Source organism: Rhinolophus sinicus, linkage group LG02 (assembly GCF_036562045.2).
Source record: "Rhinolophus sinicus isolate RSC01 linkage group LG02, ASM3656204v1, whole genome shotgun sequence".
Lineage (NCBI taxonomy): Eukaryota > Metazoa > Chordata > Mammalia > Chiroptera > Rhinolophidae > Rhinolophus > Rhinolophus sinicus.
In genome coordinates, this window is record NC_133752.1 from 111,067,474 (window position 1) to 111,088,497 (window position 21,024).

A 21,024-nucleotide genomic window follows, 5' to 3' on the forward strand; every position below is an offset into this window, starting at 1 on the left:
AGCCAGAAAAAAAAAGAGAGACCCAGTTTAGCTGCAGACCTAGTTTAGTTGCTGGGGGTAAACAAATTGTCACCATTGTCTCCATATGCCATCACTCAGGCCTTCTGGATGGGAGCCTTTTGAATGTAAACCTAATAAAGAACATTCTTGAGAATGAAGGAGAAAGCGAATGCAAGAAGGCAGGTAGGGTGTACAGGAAAGGAGTTATTACACTGAAAATAGATGGAGAATGACGTATGTATTCAGAGCAGGAGAAATTAGGAAGAGTGGACAGAAAATGAGCTGCTTTAAGAAAGGTTATGTCATGACTGGGATAGGAATATTTTAGAGCTAGACCTACTTCCCACTACCAGGAAAGACCACTCCCCCAGAATACCTGTGTGTCAAAGAATATCACCCTGGTGTTATTTTTACCACTCAGCCCTTAGAGCAGTAGTTCTTAACTGGCATTGATTTTGCCTCCAGGCAACATTTGACAGTGTCTGGAGAAAATTGTTGGTTGTTGCCCTGAGGGAGTGTATTGTGTTACGGACATCTAGAGGGTAGAGGCCAGAGATGCTGCTAAATGTCCTACAAAAGTGCTGAGCTCGAGAAACTGCCTCAGTAACTAGTGTTCTGTTGTTTCTGGCTAGTGATTTTCTGAGTTCTGTGTATCAAAATCTCTGGCTCTGAAGCCCAAGCATTTGGTGTTTGCTGAAAGCTTCCTAGGTGACTCGAGTGCTACATACATGCCTGAGACAGATTTACAGGGTAGATGGAGACCTACTTTTTCATCATTTAGAATAATGAGTAGTATTGCATTGAGTTGTTGTAAATGTTTCAAACATTGTGCTGAGTCCCAATAATTTGCAAATTAGCATGTTTATATTCCACTGTATTTAAAATTTTGAACTGCTTAATTTTTCAGCACTTGTTGGATTATTTTTAATAGAGTATACTATTAGATCATTAAATTGAGCTTTTAAATTTTAAGCTAAAATTCCCCAGAACTGTGAACTAATACTTTAACATAAAAGTCTTCCTTGCTATTTGGAGGCCCCAAGCAGGATCTAATAAAGTTGTGTTTTAACTATTTCACATTCTCCCAACCCTGGGCTTTGTCCAGAAAGGAAAAAAATTAAAAGTCTGGTTACCTAGGATAATGCAGGAATTTGAGCTGTTTCAGCCTTAATAGACCAGAGTTTACACTTCCAAAGCCCTCTTTATCCAGGTGTTATAGAGCCTTTGATGAAAAATACGTTTTTTCTTATTAAAAGATCCTGAGTGGTGTAGGTTGGTTATCTCTTTTCAGTGGAGAAATTGAGACATAGAATAATAAACTGTTTAGCCCAATATGACCCAGCAAGAACCCCACTACAGGTCCAATATTATAATCACTGAAACACATTTACTTTCTGTGAACAAACTCATGCTTTTTGTGTATGATGCTATATATATATATATATATATCTCAGTTTTAAGAATTGCTTGTGAGTTAAAGAGTAATTTCAGAAGCGTACTTTTTACATTTCTGATTCTAGATTTTTCAAAACTAAAATTGGGTATTAAAGTCTTTTTTCTTAAAAGGTAATTTCCATTACTATTTCATTAAGGAAGGAAACAAGTCAAAACTTTTGGCTTTATTTGTGTAGATGCATGTAAATATCCCAATTTGGGTATCTAAGATGAAACAGTCCAAGGTCAAATATTCTAGACAGGAAAGTGTTTTGACCTTGTAGCAACAGACTGACAGTGCCTATAGGTTCAAAGCCCGAGTTCCATCACCTATATCTCGGCTTCAGTTTCCTGACTAATAAATAATACTAAATATTTAATTTTTACAAATTTATTCTTAAAGGCATTGTGGGCTGGTAAATACTTGCCAACAGTACTAATTAAACTTTAGGGACACCCACAAATACTTAGACTGTTTAGGTAGCATTTCTTGTACTGTAGTAGCCATTTTCTCAGTGATTAATATTGTGTTGGTTTGAGTTGAAGTAATTCTTAGAGCTTAAAGTTCGCTCAGGATATACATTTCTCAATGGGTAGCAATTAACCACATTTGTTTACCAAAAAAAAAAAAAAAGAAAGAAATAATGTTTCTGTGTAATTTTTTTCATTTTGACAATATTTTTCAAAGCACAGTGGCAAATGGGCCCCATTTGAGAAATAAGTATACTTTTCATACTACATTGAAGTGATTTATACAAATTTCATAGTAAATCCAGTTTAAGAATGAACTCCTTAACTTTCTTACTAATGTTTATATATTAAAGAAAAGGCTGGCTAAAATTGTTTTAACTGTTATAAATTCTTTATTTCTAATTGTATAGAATTTATTTCACAATATTCTATAATGAGGATTAAAAATCTTGTTACTAACTAATTTACTCTTAATAGCTATTTGCTCTTAAAACACAGTGTTTGGTGATGTTTGACATAATTTTGGCCATTGTGGATTTTGTTTTCGTGATTCCTAATATAGTTCTATGGGCGGAGAATATGTTATTGAACTAAAGCAGTGCACACATCAGAATCACCTGGATAGCTTAATAAAAAAACGAGATTGCTGAGCAGAGTTTCTGACTCCAGTAGGGCTGGGGATGGACCCATGCATTTGCATTTCTTACAAGTTCCCAGTGATGCTACTGCTGCTAAGGGGACCCGATGAACTATGAGACCCACTGAACCACAGTGATGAAGAAGACTGCTGAAATCGAGCTTATGAAAGGCTCATGCTTCCAATTCTGTGTGTGTGCCTTTAAAAGTTATCATTTTAATATTATGCCTTTGTTCTTAAAGAGTGGGTTTTCACCAAAATTACCGAGTAAACATTGAACGATTTTGGTAATGGGTATTAATAGTAAAATCCTGTGAGATTAAATAGAATGCTGACATTAAAGCATGTAAATAGCAAACGTACATTTTAAAATTCTGAGTTATGGTAGTCTGATTACTAGTTAACCAAACAAATGGGTATTTAATTTTTTTTTCAAATGCAATGTATTGAACATTCTTATCAGGGCCTGGTCCTACCTTCGTTGAAGTGGAAAAGAGCCTTTCCAAGTGAACTAAAATTATACTTGACCACCGCTCCCAGTTTCTTTCAGGCACATTTTTTGAGTCCTAGCTCAGTAATGTTTCTAACTTGATTTCAAAAATCAGAACTTGACTCTAAATATTCCACACCCAGTAGGTGATTATCTGAAAACTCCAGCCTCATTGCTGTCTTCTATGTAGTAAAGTAGAGTTATTGGCACATCATCTCCTCTCTTGGGTGACAGAATGTAGCAAGAGAAAATGAACCCAGAAAATAAAGAGCAGGGTAATGAGATACAGACATCATTGATTCTGCAGGTTGCCATATACCTAGTTCGGAGGGTAGAGGAAATGGCAGCACACTTACTACAACCTCTTCTTTCTAATGAAATCCATGGAGCACAGTTATTTTCTTACTGTTTTAGCCAAAGGTGTGTTGCTATCCCTGTATTTGGTAAGGAGAGATAATGATGGCTTACTTTGTAAATGACAAAAGGAGAGTGACTGTTCCCTGCTGCTTAATCAGCAGAGCCACAGACTAGTAGAGAAACTGCTTTTCTCCTTTCTCTAAGAATAACCCCTCTTAGATTAGATGCTTAGATTTGGCCCTGCTGGAAACTGGGTAGAATTCCTCTTCCGTAAGAAGTTTCTGTTCTCTAACCTCTGTGAATGTTTACTGTTGATGAAAATATACGTATTTTGCTGTGTGTTTTGTTTTTATTTTTTAGGAGAAGACTGATGTGGAAGGAACCTTATTTGTTTACACAAGGTACGAGTCTTTTAGTTTTATAAAGAAACTGACGGTCATTCTTAATTGTAGTTTTATTTCAAAGAGAAGTAAAAGAACTGAATCTTAATTTTGAGTTTTTAGTTAACATAAGGAACGGAATACTGAATAATGCCACCTGGGATAGTGTGAGGCATACTAATTTCAGAATATAATTTAAACTTCAATATAGATGAATCTCTGTGTTCTTTTAAAAGTAGCATTAAGTAACTAATTCAAATGAATGATACATCATTCTTGATTATAGTGCATTGGCAACAAGCTAGAAGTACACTATTAAGAATCTTAGATTATTTAATCAATATTTAGAAAAGGGTTTTATTGATGTGTCTCCCTCCCCCTGCCCTTCACTTTTTAAAGAAGCATAATCCAAAATTAAAGATGTCTTTGAGTCCTCCATTGTCTAGTTAATAGAGTACATTTCAGGATAGGTTTAATAAATGCTTTAAATTAATTATTGAAAAATTTAATAATCAGCTTATGTTAGTAATTTATCAGATATTCTTAATATCACACATGTACACAGAGACATATAGTATATATATTGTCTTAATAGCTGAACTTTTTATTCACATAAAGTGTCACGGCTGAACTCCATCACTCTCAATGCGGTACAAAGATAAACACGGAGGCCTAGCACAAACCCTTCCAGGGCTAACATTTCCCTGGGAGACAGAAAATACACACACATACACACACACAAAAGTGTATATTTTTTACACGTACACTCATATTTAAAGATGAACCACAATGCAGACAGGCTATCCTAAGTGCAAGCTGATGGATTATAAGCAAGACATTGGCTACTGAGGTTGTGGGAGGCTTTAGAGAGCCCGTGAGTCCTGAGCAGGCCTCAGGAATGAGGTGGGACTTAATCGCATAGGAAAGGGGGGAGGGCAGTCTCCAGCAGAGGCATGGAACCTATTGTGATAAAGGGACAGTCATACAAATGACTGGTGCAGAGAGCTTATCCTGGCTTATATTCATTAGAAGTTGACAGTAAGGGTAAAGCGATTTGGCTGGCTTAGAATGTCAGACTAAGGATTTCGAAATTTATTTTCTTAGCAGTATGGAGTCACTGAAGGTTTGCAAACAGGGGTAACAGAATGACAGTAAAATGTGTGGGAAAAGTCAGTGTATCAGCGTTGTGAGGGCGCATTGGTTCTGGAAGAAACTGGAGATAGGGAAAGACATTGAAAAGATGACTGCAGTGGAGTAGATATGAGATGATGAGCGTATGGACCAGAGTGACAGAAGTTGTAATGGAAAGGATTTATTGAAAGACTATATAGAAGGGATGGTGAAATTTTAAAATAACATTAAGATTTTGAAATGGAAGTCTCAGAGAATGACGTAATCATTGATGGACTGGAAAAATAGGAGGTCAAGAATCTGGTTTGAGGATAAATTTTAGTTTTATTTTGAAATAATGGTTTTGGAGTGATAGCAGGACATTCAAATGGAGACATCCAGCCACTCGAGATAAGGTCAAGGCTGGAGATACAGTTTGGAGTCATCTGCATGAATTTGGTCATTGAAACCGTGAGAGAAAAACATGTTCTCTGAAGGAGAGAGTATAAAGAGGAAGCTGAGGAAAACTAATGGCTGGTTTTAGAGCCAGCAGGTACAGAGATGAGTCGGCCATGACGGTAAAAGCAGAGCTAGAAGAGTGCAGAGGCCAGATGCGGGCACAGCAAGAACAGTGCAGGCAAAGCGCTAGTCTGTGGGTGGAAGGAGAAGTGGGAGTGGAAAGAAAGGAAGAGGGAGGGCTTTGGAGTATGTTAGGAGGAGGGCAGTTTATTCAGTTTCAGAAATGCAGTGGGAGTGCCCAAGAGTCACTGGCTGTATTAGTTTACATTATATTCCAAACATTCCAAAAGCATCAGAACAACACCGAGTGAGTTTATTCAGTATAGACTACTCTTGAGAATTCCGAAGTGTGAAAAGAAAACCAAACAATTGAACTTTACAGTGCACCAAGCACATGATCTGCATTCTCATTCATTTCCCATAACAAGTATTTTTCTTTTGAGAAGTGAAAGGAAAGATAATATTTAATATGCATTAATAATTTTTCAGGGATTTTTTAGTAGGGTTATTATTATCATCATCATCATCATTATTTTGAGTACATAAGAGTAACAGATTATACAAGTATTTTGTACCCAAACCAAATATAGGTTTGCATTTTCAGGGACTTCTTAATTTACTTTGAGTTCCTAATGGAGCTGTCAGTTAAACAAACCATTGAATTGGGAAACAGATCCTCCCCTGTTTCTCTCTTGTCTTCCCCATATCTAACCCCTCAAGAATAGGAGCCCTCTCTACTCTCTCCCTTCTTCCCCCAGAGGGGCGAAGCTCCGTCCCCTGCCAGATTCTAGTGTGTTGAGATCTTTCCTCACTAGAAAAATGACAGAAAGCTCATAAAAATCAAAAGGAGTCTTGGGTACAGGTAGTGGAGCTGCCGGTGATATATTTTGCTTTAGAGCAATTGGCACATTACCCCCTGAGCCCATTTTATAAATTAGGAGATGGTATAGTACCCATACTATTTCAGAGGGGGTCCTGTTGTGATAATGAAATACTTGGAGTCCAATTCTGATTCTATATAAAAACATGTGATCCGACTTTAAAAATTATTTCCTTCTTTGTTTTCTCTCATGTCTTCTTTTCTGTAACAAAGTTCATAGAGACACCCATGGGTCATTTCTAACCTTGACACTTCCAAAGGACCCTCTGTCAGAGATTGTTGGAAGTCAATTTTCATTCTTCCTCAGAATTTAAGTTGAAATGATTGTCATGATTATTTCTGGTTTTGATTATAATGCCTACCTCTACTTTACCTCTTTGTCAAATAAATTAGGCAAGGATTGCCTTCCATCAATTTTAAAATTGGAGGACTCAAAAGGATATTCTGTAAGTGGTGATGTAGCTATACTTATCAGCATCAAATGGTTAGAGGTGAAATAAAACTAAGATATAAACACCTGTTCTTCCTATTGTTCATAACATTTCTGTGGGTTTGTTACCCCGGTGCCCTAGTTTAAAGTAAATAAGTGAATTCTGCTTTCACTTTCAATGTGTATGCATGTAGTGTTTCATTTGTTACCAGAAGTTGCATTGTTGAATTGCTATTTGGCTGTCACCCCAGGGTATACATATACGTAGTTGTAGAGTTCATACTCTATAATTTGGGTTCTTTCTACCTGACAGAGAGTAGGCACCAAGGTTTATTTAATGAAATGAAAAAGAGTCACTAATGCCATATTTTTATGGAGAAAACTTTATAGTAGTTGATCCATAAAGCTGTTTGCTTTGTATTAAAGAAAACAAAATATCTGCTCTTTGCATTAAATTATATAAACTTTTAATTATACTGTATTTCCTCACAAGTTCATTGACCAGAGTTTCATTATTTCTCTAAAAAAATTAATGCAGTTTTCAATTTCAGACCAACACCAACATTTTCTATGAAAAATTTCTTTATTGTGATGTACACTCTGTATTATCAAGATTCTTTAGGAAGAGGGGTGGTAGATGAGGGTAAATGGGATCAAATATATGGTGATGGAAGGAGAACTGACTCTGGGTGGAAAACACACAATGTGAGGTATAGATGATGTAATACCGAGTTGTACACGTGAAACCTATGTAAATTTACTAACAATCGTCACCCCAATCAACTTTTAATTTAAAAAAAATAAAAATAAAAACATGAAAAAAAGATTCTTTAAATGTAATTTTTAAAATAGTAGTTACTATTTTACAACCTTTTTTTTTACAACTATTTTACAAGCCTTAAAGGAATTTACAACCTAGATAGGGAAACAAGATATTTATACACATAGTAAAATAAGTAGGGCTTGATTTTACCAAAGGATCAGTAATGGCAGTCATGCTGCATGTGTTACATAATACGTTAATGGTATTAACCAATAGTAAAAAATCATTGCTTTGTGTGTGTACAGTCCGCTTACACAAAGTTGTATATACATACGAAAAGGTTGAAGACATGTAGGAATGTAGTTATAGTGAAAGTGTACTATACTGAACCACTTGTCTTTTGATGTCCTCCCAACCCTTGTGACTCTTAGGTCTGCATCTCCAAAGCATGGTTTCACCATTATGAATAGGCTGAGCATGGAGAATAGGACAGAACCCATTACTAAAGACCTGGATTTCCAGCTCCAGGACCCTTTCCTTCTCTACAGAAATGCCAGATGTGAGTCTTTCTTACTGCATTGGGTAGTTTTATTTGTGCAGTTTGGCCAAGTATTTAAAATTGTACAGTGTATGTCTTTGTGTTTGTTTGGTATCAGTGGTTGTAGCGATTGGCATTGGCTAGCGTGGGAAATGCTTGTCTAATTGATGGAATAGCTGCTTATTTGGGAACCTTTAAGTGAATATGATGTTGTAGATATTTAAACCCTGTTTTCTGCAGTTAGACCACTTTGTAGTGTGAACCCATCAGGCTATAAGCCTGAGCAGGGCTGGGTGAGGAGTTCGTGGTCAGGAGTCTGCAGAGGGAGACGTAGGTGGTACTGTACAACACAGAATTAGTGATTCAGCTGATGCACTATTTCGTATGTGTCACTTCTGACTGAGCCGTCTTCTGATAATATGTTTGAGGGAGAGGGACGATATTCTATAAGTGCCATCTTTTAAATATATAGTTAATGAAAAATAAAGTCCGAAGAGTTTGGGTTCTTAAGAATTTTATAAGACTGTGTAATGTTAAAGTTATATTAGAAAACTAAATGGTCCTTGTCAGATTCGAAATGAGGTAGCAATTGCCTATCCAATATTCTGTTTCCATTTTACTCCTGTATCTTATCTGAACACTTGTGCTGGACTATTGGGCAGCCCAGAGAAAAATTGATGAAAAATATATAAACTGCAGAAGCATTTCCATATATAGAAAACGAGAGCATACTAATGAATATATAAATGTTTCTGTGCACGCACAGGCTCTGTGCATTGTGGATAATTTTCAAAAAGACCTTGTAGTTAAATGTTTTCCGTACATTTTCTACCCTACTCTTTGAGCTCAAGATACAAGGGTTTGCCTACTATATACTGTTCAGTGTAATCTTAATCATGTAATATAAGTAATATTTAATGTTTAAACCCCAATGAATTGTTTTGCAGTAAGTATAACATTTTAATGCTATATTTTCTTATATTCACATATAATTATCATGATAGGTGTCATCTTATTATTTACAGAATATGGTTGACACCTAATAGTAAGTCCTATGAGTAAAAAATTAGTAAGATAGAGAAATATTTTGTTTTCTATTCCTCTTTCTTTTCTGGAAAGTGTAGTTTAATCAATGTTAGCTTGCAGTTTGATTGTTTGTATGCTTATAGTAATGTCAGGTTTTATTTTCTTTTTTGAGATTACTAGATTCTGTGTTGAATGTATAATTCAAATCCTGATAAATAAAATAACCACATAAATATAAAATAAATGATTTAATTAGTGACTTAAATAAACATTTTGGTAACTCTTATTTTGGATAAATACTTGGTCTATTTAGTATAGGTAATATTTTAAATTATTACATTACATATTGTATATTATATCATATACTATATCAAAAATGTAAAAATACAAACTCTTTAATGTGGTTGATTTTAAAATGAACTTTCCTAAGTCCCACAGGATTTGTCTGATAGGAAATATTATTTGGATCTGATAAACATATATGAAGCCTCATCTTGGTTCTAGGCCAATGCTGTCTAATATGGGAATCTAGCTGCCTGTGGCTATTGAGCACTTGAAATGTGGCTAGTCCAAACTGAGCTGTGCTGAGTGTAAAATAAACACTGATTTTCAAAGACTTAATACAAAAAGATGTTTAAAGAAGCTCAATAATTTTATATTGATTTACCTGTTGAAATAATATTTTAAATATATTGAGTTAAATAAAATATATTATTAAAATTAATTTCACCTGCTTTTTATTTTTTTATTTAAAATTACGTATATGGCTCACATTTGTGGTTCACCCTATATTTCTATTTGATGGCATTGCCCTAGTCGTTTTCATTTAATTTACCATATTGCATAATCACAACTTTGTACGGTAAACATTTTCATTGCCATTTTGCTGATGAGAAAACTGAGGCTCAGTGAGGTGTGACAGATTTGACAGAAATTCACAAATTCTGATTTCAGTTTCATTGCTTTTTCTACACTACATGTACTGCTCTCTACTATTAACATGAAAGCAAATTGAAGGCAACCTTTGGGATGCATATTAAAATGTTTCTAATGAATTTCTATAAGGAAGAAATGGAATCAGTTGTGTAACAAAGAATGGAAGGGAATAGCTCTGTTTATCTTTTTTTTACAATAATTGTTTTATTTTTCAATTAGAGTTGACATACAATATTATATTAGTTTCAGGTGTACAACATAGCAATAAGACATTTATATAACTTATGAGGTGATCACCCTGATAAATCTAGTACCCATCTGATACCATAGATAGTTATTACGATATTAATGACTATATTCTTTATGCTATAATTTATATCCCCATGACTATTTTGTAACTTCCAATTTGTACTTCTTAATCCCTTCCCCTCTTTTACCCCCGTCCCCAACCTCTCTGCCAGCTGGCAACCATCAAAATGTTCTCTGTATTGAAAAAGCATTTGATAAAATCCAACATCCATTTATGATAAAAACTCTCAGCAAAGTGGAAATAGAGGAAACATATCTCAACATAATAAAGGCCATATATGACAAGCCTACAGCTACTGTCTTACTCAAAGGTGTAAAGCTAAAAGCATTCTCCTTAAGATGAGGAAAAGACAAGGATGCCCACTTTCACCATTTTTATTCAACATAGTACTGAAAGTTCCAGCACAAGAATCAGACAAGAAAAAGAAAAGACATCCAAATTGGAAAGGAAGAAGTGGAACAGTCATTATTTGCAGGACATGATACTATATATAGAGAACCCCAAAGATTCCACTAAAAAACTATTAGAACTGATAAAGGCATTTAGTAAAATAGCAGGATATAAAATTAATATTCAGAAATCAGTTACATTTTTATACACTAATAAACTATCAGAAAGAGAAATTTAAAAAACAAGAAAATATAGGCAGTAAACTCTCAGAAATTACCCTTACTAATATTTTTACTGATATATCTCCTCGGGCAAGGAAAACAAAAGAAAAAAATTACATCAAACTAAAAAGGTTTTGCACAGCAAAGGAAATCACCAACAAAACAAAAAGACATCCTACTAAATGGGAGAAGATATTTGCCAATGATATATTGAATAAGGGGTTAATATCCAAAATTTATTTAAAAACTCATACAACTCAACACCAAAAAAAAAAAAAAAAAATCCCCAAACCATCCATTTAATAAATGGGCAGAGGACCTGAATAGACATTTCTCCAAAGAGGACATACACATGGCCAACAGACATGAAAAGATGTTCAGTGTCACTAATCATCAGATAAATGCAAATTAAAACCACAATGAGTTATCACCTCACACCTGTGAGAATGGCTATCATCAATAAATCAACAAACAATAAGTGCTGGTGAAGTTGTGAAGAAAAGGGAACCCTCATACATTGTTGGTGGGATTGCAAATTGGTGCAGCCGCTATGGAAGGCAGTGTAGAGGTTCCTCAATAAATTGAAAATAGAACTACCTTATGACCCAGCTATTCCACTCTTGGGTATTTATCCAAAGAAATCCAAAACACTAATTTGAAAAGATATATGCACCCGTATGTTCATTGCAGCAGTATTTACAATAGACAAGGTATGGAAACAACTGAAATGCTCATCAATAGATGATTGGATAAAGAAGATGTGGTACATATATATGGTGGAATATTACTTTGCCATAAAAAAGAATGAAATCTTACCATTTATGACAACATGGATAGACCTAGAGGGTATTATGCTAAGTGAAATAAGTCAAACAGAAAGACAAATATCATATGATTTCCCATATATGTGGACTCTGAAGAACAAAATAAATGAACTAATAAAACAGAAACAGACTTGTAGATAGAGAGAACAAACTGATAGTTACTAGTGGGAGGGGTGTTGGGGCCTGGGTGAGAAAGGTGTAGGAATTAAGTAGAAATTGGTAGTTACAAAATAGTCATGCACATGTAAAGTACAGTATGGAGAATACAGTCAATATTATAAAAAAACTGTAGTATCAGACGGGTGCTAGACTTATCAGGGGGATCACTTAATAAATTATATAAATGTCTAACCACTACGCTGTATACCTGAAAGTAATATAATATTGAATATCAACTATAATTAAAATAGTCACAGGGATATAAAGTACAGCATAGGGAATATAGTCAATATTGTTAACTATATACAATGTCAGATGGATAATAGACTTGTTGGGGTTATCATTTTGTGAGGTATATAAATGTCTAATCACTATGTTGTTTTGTACACCTGAAACTAATAAAAAAATAAAACCAAAAATGTTCTCTGTATCTGAGATTGTTTCTGTTTTATTTGTTTATTTTGTTCTTTAGATTTCATTTATAAGTGAAATCATGTACTATACCAAATCACATGGCATCTGTCTTTCTCTGTCTGACCTAACTCTACTCAGCACAATGCCCTCTAGATCCATCCATGTTGTTGCAGATGGCAGTATTTCATTCTTTTTTTATGGCTGACTGATATTCCATTGTGCATATGTGCCACCTCTTCTTTATCCATTCATCCATTGATAGATACCCAGGCTGCCTCCATGCTTGGCTGTTACAAATAATGCAACAATGAACATGTGGATACAGATGTCTCTTCAAAGTAGTATTTTGGGTTTCTTCAATAAATAACCAGAAGTGGAATTACTGGATCCTTCATTGTCTCTTGTTATAGCTTTTGTTTTACAATCTATTTTTTCTGTTGTAAATATTGCTACCCCAGATTTTTTTTTTCATGAAATATATTTTCTCATCCCTTTATTTTCACCCTATGTGTGTCGTTAGATCTGAAGTGAGTCTCTTTTAGGCAGCATATGTAAGGGTCTCATTTTCTTATACATTCAGCCACTTTATCTTTTGACTGGAGTATTTAATCCATTTACACTTAAAATAATTGTTGATATATATGTAGTTATTGGCATTTTGTTATTCATATTTTTGAATATTTTTTTCTTTTTCTTAAAGAAGTCCCTCTAAGATTCCTTGTAATACTGGTTTGGAAAAAGCTAACTCCTTTAGCTTTTTGTTGTCTGGGAAGCTCTTTATCTGTCTTTCGATTCTAAATTACAGCCTTTCTGGGTAGAGTAATCTTTGTTGTAGGCACTTGCTTTTCATCACTTGAAATATTTCTTGCCAATCCCTTCTGGCCTGCAAAGTTTCTGTTGAGAAATCAGCTGACAGTCTCATGGGAGCTGCCTTATAGGTAACTAACTGCTTTTTTCTTCCTGCTTTTAAGATTCTCAATCTTTGGCATTTTAATTATGATGTGTTTTGGTATGGGTCTGTTTGGGTTCATCTTGTTTAAGACTCTCTGTGCTTTCTGGGCTTGTATGACTTTCCTTCGCCAGGTTTGGGAATTTTTCAGCAACTATTTCTTCAAATAGATTTTCAATTCCTTTATCTGTCTCTTCTCTTCCTGGTACCCCTATGATGCAAATGTTGGTACACTTGATGTTGTCCCAGAGGCCCCTTAAACTATCCTCATATTTTTGGATTCTTTTCTCTTACTGCTGTTCTGATTGGGTGTTTGCTGCTACCTTAACTTCTGAATCGCTGGTTTGAGCCTCCGCTTCATCTAATCTATTGATTCTCTCTATTCTTTATTTCATTTATTGTATTCTTCATTCCTGACTGGTTCTTTTTTATGTTTCTTATCTCTGTTTTTATGTTTCCTTTCTCTTTGTTAAAGTTCTCATTGAGATCACTGAGCATCCTTATAACCAGTGTTTTGAACTCTATGTCTGGTAGATTGCTTGTCTCCATTGTGTTTAGCTCTTTTTCTGGAACTTTGTTCTGTTCTTTCACTTGGGACACATTTCTTTGTCTCCTTATTTTGACTGCCTCCGTGTTTGTTTCTATGTATTAGGTAGAGGTGCTACCTAAAGCTATCTCACAGTCTTAGAAGAGTGGCCTTATGTAGTAGGTGTCCGCTGGGCCCCAGGGTCACAGTCTTCCTGGTCACCTGAGCCTGGTTCTCCAGGTGTTTCCTTTGTGTGGGTTGTGTGTGCCCTTCTGTTGTAGTTGAATCTTGGTTGCTGTTTGCCCATCAGTGGAAGAGATTGACCCTCTGGCTGATTGGTTGTGAGGGCTGGGCGTGACTACAGTGGAGGAGCTGTGGTGCAGGGGCTGACCCTACAGAGCAGGGTTCACTTTAGCAGGGCTCTGGTGCCTGCTCAGTCTGCCTTTTGGGTGTGTCATCCATAGAGGCAGCTGGGTGGTGCTCTGGCTTGATTCATAGCAGTCCTGAGGCCTCATGTTAAGAGCCCCACCACAGGCCAAGTTTAGCTGCAGCCTGTGACCTGCCTGGCATGAGCCACAAAGCAATCCGCAGATGGCTGCCACTCACACTGGGCTTGGAGGTGCCTGGGAGAGGCCAAGTCTCAGACCAAGGCTGGCTGCCACTAGTGCCAGGTTTGAGGCTGGTCAGCAAGTGGTAGGGGGCATGTCAAGGCCAGCTGTTGCTTGTTTGGGTTTTGTGATGCCTTGAGAGATTTTAGAAAAATCTTCAGCATGAACCAAGACAGGCCATTTGTATGGGAAAGCCACTGGAAGCAGCTTGGGTGGGCCTGCAGGTTGGATGGGGTGGGTCTCAGTGAATCACCAGGGCGGGATGAATGGTATTAGGTTGATGGAGTCTCAGATATGGAGGCCACCTGCATCTTCAGGCTGGGAGTGGGAGGGCTCAACGAAGAAACAATGGCTTCTGCCAGCCCTTCTGTCTGAGAGAAAGCTGCCCCTCCAGCCCTCACCCTGAAGCCAGACAATTCATTCCTCACCGTGTGTCCCTGGTGCCTTTCAAGCTGCTGCCCCAGCACTGGAGCTCAGAGCAAATGGGTCCTTCAGTAAGTCCATGTGTGAGCCCTTTAACAGGAATACCTAGGACTGCAGCCGCCCTCCATCTTACTCAGCCACAATCTCTGCTGGTTTTCCCAGCCAGAAGTTGTGGGGACTTCTCTTCCCTGGGATCTTGGTGTGGGGATGGGACCCCTCACTCCTCTGGGAGATATCCCTCCCAATTTTTAATGCCACACATAAGTGTGAGATCAGCTCATTCTATGCCTCTGCCCCTCCTTCCAGTCTCGAGGTGGCTTCTTCTGTATGTCCTTAGTTGTAGGACTTCTGTTCAACTAGACTTCAGACTAGTTGGTTGTTCTGTAGTTGTAATTTTGATGTGGTTTTGAGAGGAGGCAAGCGCAGCATTTACCTACTCTGCCATCTTGACTGGAATCATGGATCTGTTTATCTTTATGGTTTATTTTGTTTTATTTCCCTCCTTAATATCTAGTACTGATTGCCTTTGCAGCTGTAGTCATTTGGTTTTAGTTTTGTTTATTTGTAGATGCCTTTTCAATGTCTGACATCAAAGATTTACAAAAGGGGTTTACCCAAGGTGCTTCTAGAGTCATAAATACCTCAGTGTTTCCAAATAATTCAAATACTTTATATAATGATTACAGATCATTTATATATTCTATGATGACTGTAGATTCATTCATCATTCTTTTGACAATGAACCCAGCTTCACTGAGGACCGGTTTTTTAAAATTCTACCCCTCAAGATCTGTAGAGTGAAGACTCTCTCTTGGCATTTCATTTTGGCCTTTATATGACATAGGCCATATTTAGACACTTCAAGCAGACAGAGGTAGAGTTGATAGAGGTTTGTGTTGAATTTTCTCGTGGAGTTTTTTAGATTCACGAGGTTAAAAAAAAAAAGGAGATAACTATCCCTCCCTTAAATTGGATAATAAAGAAGAGCAAAATAAAGAAGTCAAAACCTCAATCTCTCTTCATTTAATGAAAAAGATAACTTTAATAAATAACTTTGAGTTTTGACTAAACACGAAATATATGGTTTTATTACAGTAAAGGTTTTATACTTTTTAGACTTCGTTGCATTAGGATTTGACCTATATAAGCTTTAAAAGTAAATAAGATAGCTGTTAAAAGTTAGGACAAAAAATTCATTTATTCAACAAACATTTACTGAGAATTTACTGTCTGCCAGGTACTATGTCAATGCTCTATATTGGTTATTTAATTCTTATAACTTTTTCTTGGAAATACTATTATTGTTGTTTTATAAATGAGGAAACTGAGGTTAAAGGAATAAAGTAATTTACCATGGCCCATGACTATTTTGAGATGAAAACAGCATTTGAAGTGAGAAAGCTTAACTTCAAAAGCCCCGGTCCAAGCAGTGAAAGTACTAACACGTAAAAGATGTGTTTGAGCAAGATTTACTTTTTATGAAATACTTATCTTTTTAGGCACTCCAAAGTATAAAAAGCAAGTTCCTTTTTTAAAAAGTTGAGACTCTATTGTATTGCAGTTATTAGAGAGGAGAATACCAAATAAAGACTAACTAATGTAACAAAAAGCTGGATTTGACCTTTTTTTTTTAATAGCATTCTCCTTTAATAACCATTTACTGTGTTTTCCACTTCACAATTAAATAAGATCTTGGTATATGGAGATATATTTTAGAAATGTATTCCCCCAAATATGTCATAATGTTTAAGATAAGTTGTAGCCAGCAATGACAGATACCCTGTTTCCCCCAAAATAAGACCTAGCCAGACAATCAGCTCTAATGGGTCTTTTGGAGCAAAAATTAATATAAGACCGGTCTTATATTATACTACATAAGACCTGGTCTTACAGTATAGCAAAATAAGACCGGGTCTTATATTAATTTTTGCTCCAAAATACGCATTAGAGCTGATCGTTCGGCTAGGTCTTATTTTAGGGGAAACACAGTAGATTTCAGAGCTAGGCCAACAGGTTGAATATATCATTGTCTGCGGTTACAGGATTAGAATGAAATTCTTTTGAACTGCTTGATTTCATCGAAGACATAAGCCTAGAGCTTAGAGCAAATCACAAAAGGCGAAAATCAAGATATTTAGGATAAAAACTGTTTTAGAAAACTCCTCCTCAGTTTTGAAGTGAATTTACCATATTGTGTAGTTTTGTAGTAAAAAATAAATACAATTTGAATCCTTTATTGATATTTGTAGAGTCTGGGGAAAACTGCTATAAATAATGGGAAATGATACACTGAATGAAAATGATAGTCACAGATAGTTCTTATCTTTCAAATAGGCCATGTTTCTTTTAAAGTGATTAATGGACTTTTGGTTAAACATGGCAGAGTGAAGCTCTGTCCTTCTTTTCATTCCCCATCCATTCCAGCTCTGGCTTTCATTACCTGTTACTTGGAGTGTTTCATAACTACTCATAAGAAAAGGAGATTAAGTTTCCAGCACCAGGCAAAAAAAAGTAAATGCATTGCAACATATCTCTCCCATTGGTTACAACTAAAAGTTATGGACAGAATAGCAAAAAAACAAAACGTAACTGAGGATTCTGAAAGTAAACAATAACAGGCATACTGGGAAGGGAAGTCAGAACTTGAAGAACAACCAGTATGGTGATGAGTTTCCTGATTTTATTCTTTATTTCTTTATCTCCTGGCTTTGACTCAGGAGTGGGTCAGGTCACAGAATTGTGCACAAGAACAAAAGCCAAGAGAAGTCTGGGGACTAGAGAAACGGACTCCTGGGAGCTACAAAGTGTGAAGAGAATGGCCCTCTTTGCCCCTTTTTTCTCGCCTAGCCCTACTCTGAAGCCAGTTGCAGTGCAAAGCTGAACTACCACTGTGTCAGTGACGGTAGTGACACAGGCACCCGAAGATCACAGGAAACAACCTGTCTCTGCCAGAGGAACTGGAAACAAGGGCCCTTGTGGTCTGAAGAGGGTGGGAGAAATCCAATGATATATTTTCATCTTTGTTTTGCTTCACCTTGTGAGCAACCCAAGCTATGCACACTTCCTGACAGTGTGAGAATCTAAAACTGAAAGAAGTCCTCACTTCCTAGCTAGAGGACTGGGAAAAGGGTCCCTGAGAGCTGGACAATGGGGGAGACTCTAGAATAGAAAGTTGGATAAAGAGATCCCCTAATTCTGTATCTGAACTGACACAAATCCTTGCCTCATTCATGAGCTTCACATACATGTAACAGAGCAAAGAAACATTGCAAAGGCTTTGAGCACTAACGTACAATATAAACCATTATCCAAGTTCCAGACTAATGTGTAAGTGGTTTATCTTTATGGGGCAGACACAAACAGCTTTGAAAATGGAACTGACATGGGAACCATTGCACACAAAAGGCAAGACAGAACTGCCGGTCTAAATCTAACCTAATTGATTACCTTCTCAAAACAAAACAAGAAAAATCAACATGCTCTGGAGGATATTAAGAGGACTCAGAGTCTCACCACATAATCAAAATGTCCAAGATACAATGCAAAATTACTAATGCAGAGAAAAACCTGACTAAATCTCAAGGGGAAAACAATCGACAGATGGCCACTCTGGGATGGTCTGGCTGTTGTAATTATAAGACAATAGTCGTAAGACAGCCTTTATTACTTTTCCATGAAGTAAAACTGAATACTCTTGAAATCTATGGAAAGATGGAAATTTTCTGCAGAAAAATAGGTATAGAAAAGGACCAGATAGAAATTTTGGAACTGAATAATAGAGTATTCAGTGGATGGGCTTACTAGCAGAATAGAGATGACAGAAGAATAAAAAATCAGTGAATTCAAAGATCAGTAGAAATTATCCAATCTGAAGAATATAGAGGAAAAGGATTACAACAAACAAACAAAGACCCAGGTCCTCAGAAATCTATGGGGCAATATCCAGGGGTCTGAATTTGTGTCATTGGAGTCCCATGAAAGGAGAAAAAGTCTGGTGTAGAAAAAATATTTAAAGAAATATGGCTGAAAACTTTCCAAATATATGGCGTCAAGGAACTCTGTGAACCCCAAACAGGATAAACCCAAAGCAAACCATGCCCATAAACATAATAATCAAACTACTGAAAAACCGATTTAAAAAAAAAAAATCTTGAGCTGTCTGCACCTCCTCACCTCTCCTCTCCAGGCCGAAGCCTAGGGAACCAGAGGGAGAATCGGGGCCTATATTCTGACACAAGCTGACAGCCCTCACCTTCCACAATCCTGCTGGCTTCAACTATAAAGATGAAACAATTTAGAAACTTTATCATTTGGCTTGAAGATCAGAAAATCAAACACAACAACATTGAAGACAGAGGTAATTTAAGAAACATCCACAGCTATGATTGGCCAAGTTCTTTGAAAAGTATCTCAAAGATGTTAATTGTCCTTTTTAAGATTCAAGATGGACAAGTAGCAATTGACTGGCTTCTTGGTTTAGCTTGGTTTAGATTTGAATATGGTGACAATGCTGAAAAATACAAGGACTTTGTACCTGATAATACAAAAAAAATGCTGACAACAGTAACTAAAAATGCAGGACCATTGTCAATTTGGATGTAAATAATCCTGATTATAAGGCTTTATTTGTGTAATGGCTTTGGCTAACCTTCTTCAGATTCAGCGTCATGATGATTACCTGGAAATGCTTAAGGCAATTTGCATTTTGGTCCAGGAGTGACTGATGCAGGATGCAGTTGCTAAAGCAGATGTAACAAAAGAGGGCTTTCCTGTTGCTTTACATAAGCATATTCTTGGTTTTGACACAGGAGATGCAGTTCTTAATGAAGCTGCTCAAGTTCTGCAATTGCTACATATAAAAGAGCTCAGAGAGCTGCAGACAAAAATTAATGAAGCCATAGTAGCTGTTCAGCAATTATTGCTGATCCAAAGACAGACCACAGACTGGCAAAAGTTGAACATTTTAGGATTTTATCTCTCACCTACTTAGTACAGTTGGGAATCATGTACGCTCTGGCATGTGTTTGGAAATCAAACGTCACATTTTCGAGGGAAGAATCCTAAAAAATTAACTATGTTCTAGAGATTAATCATCATTGATTTTTCTTTAATAAAGTTTGGGAAAGTGGGTGTGGGGGGGGGGAATCTTGAGAGCATCCAGAGGAAAATGATACATTACATACAGGAGAACAAATGTTTTGAATGACTACAGATTTCAGGAACCATGGAGTCCAGGAGACAGTGGAGCAACATTTTAAAGCGCTGAAATAAAAGAACTGTCAACTTAGAACTCTATCTCCAGTGAAAATATCCCTTAGGATGAAGGTGAAATAAAGACATTTTCAGATAAAGGAAAATTGAAAGAATTCTTTGTCATCAGACCTACTTTAAAATAAATGCTAAAAGAAGTTCTTCAGACTGAATGGAAGTATTAAATGGAAAATTGGAACTGCAGAATGAAGGAAGGTCAACAGAAATAGTAAATATATGGGTAAATAGAATGGACTTTTTGTTTTCTCAAGTTTTTTAAAATACATATGACTGTTGAAAACAAAAGTAATAACATTGTCAGGAGGGAATTTAATGTATGTACATGTGATACATGTGACAACTATAACATATATGGGAGGGTAAAGAGACCTATGTAATTGTAAAGCCTTATATTTTATTTGAAGTGGTAAAGTAAAAACTACTAGACTTCGAAAAGCTAGGCATGTGTATTGTAATTTCAAGTAATCCAAAAGATGGTAAGAAAGGAGGTAAAAGCATAGCAAAAATCGGGAAGAAAAACATAAAATAAAAAATAAAATAGTAGGTCTAAATCCAACCATATCACTAGTTACATTAAATGTAAATGGTCTAAACATACAAATTAAAAGACAGATTGTCAGATTGGATAAAAAATCATGACCCCACTATATACTGTTTACCAGAAACCCACTTTAAATGTAGTAATATAGGTAGGTTAAAAGTAAAAAGATGGAAGAAGACATACAATGAAGATACTAATTAAAAGAAAGCTAGAGTAGCTATATTGATTTCAGACAAAGTAGACATCAGAACACCTACAACAAAAAAATTACCAGGGATAAAGAAGGACAATACATAATGATAAAAGGATCAGTTTACCCAAAATACATAACAATCATTAATATATATGTACCTAAGAAAAGAGCTTCAAAATATGTGAAACAAAAAGTGATAAAATTGAAGGAAAAATAAAAAAGAT

General features: G+C 36.1%; 2 protein-coding genes and 1 pseudogene across 42 annotated transcripts in view; 2 read left to right on the plus strand and 1 right to left on the minus strand.

Annotated features, from left to right (window-relative positions):
• CACNA1C (calcium voltage-gated channel subunit alpha1 C) overlaps positions 1–21,024 on the minus strand; it is a 727,463-nt gene that overhangs the window by 698,408 nt on the left and 8,031 nt on the right. The window lies entirely within an intron of this gene.
• The window catches only part of DCP1B (decapping mRNA 1B), a 51,819-nt gene that overhangs the window by 2,176 nt on the left and 28,619 nt on the right, over positions 1–21,024 (plus strand). For 3 of the 5 annotated variants that reach the window (XM_074325163.1, XM_074325164.1, XM_019757273.2), the window contains exons 2-3: positions 3,750–3,790; positions 7,903–8,030. In XM_074325163.1, the coding sequence (XP_074181264.1) occupies positions 3,750–3,790; positions 7,903–8,030 (169 nt within the window). Of the gene's footprint in view, positions 1–3,749; positions 3,791–7,902; positions 8,031–19,970; positions 20,287–21,024 lie in introns of those variants that run through there. The other 2 variants (XM_074325165.1, XM_074325166.1) reach the window with 2 other exon arrangements.
• On the plus strand, positions 18,396–19,859 carry LOC109461211 (RNA transcription, translation and transport factor protein; annotated as a pseudogene).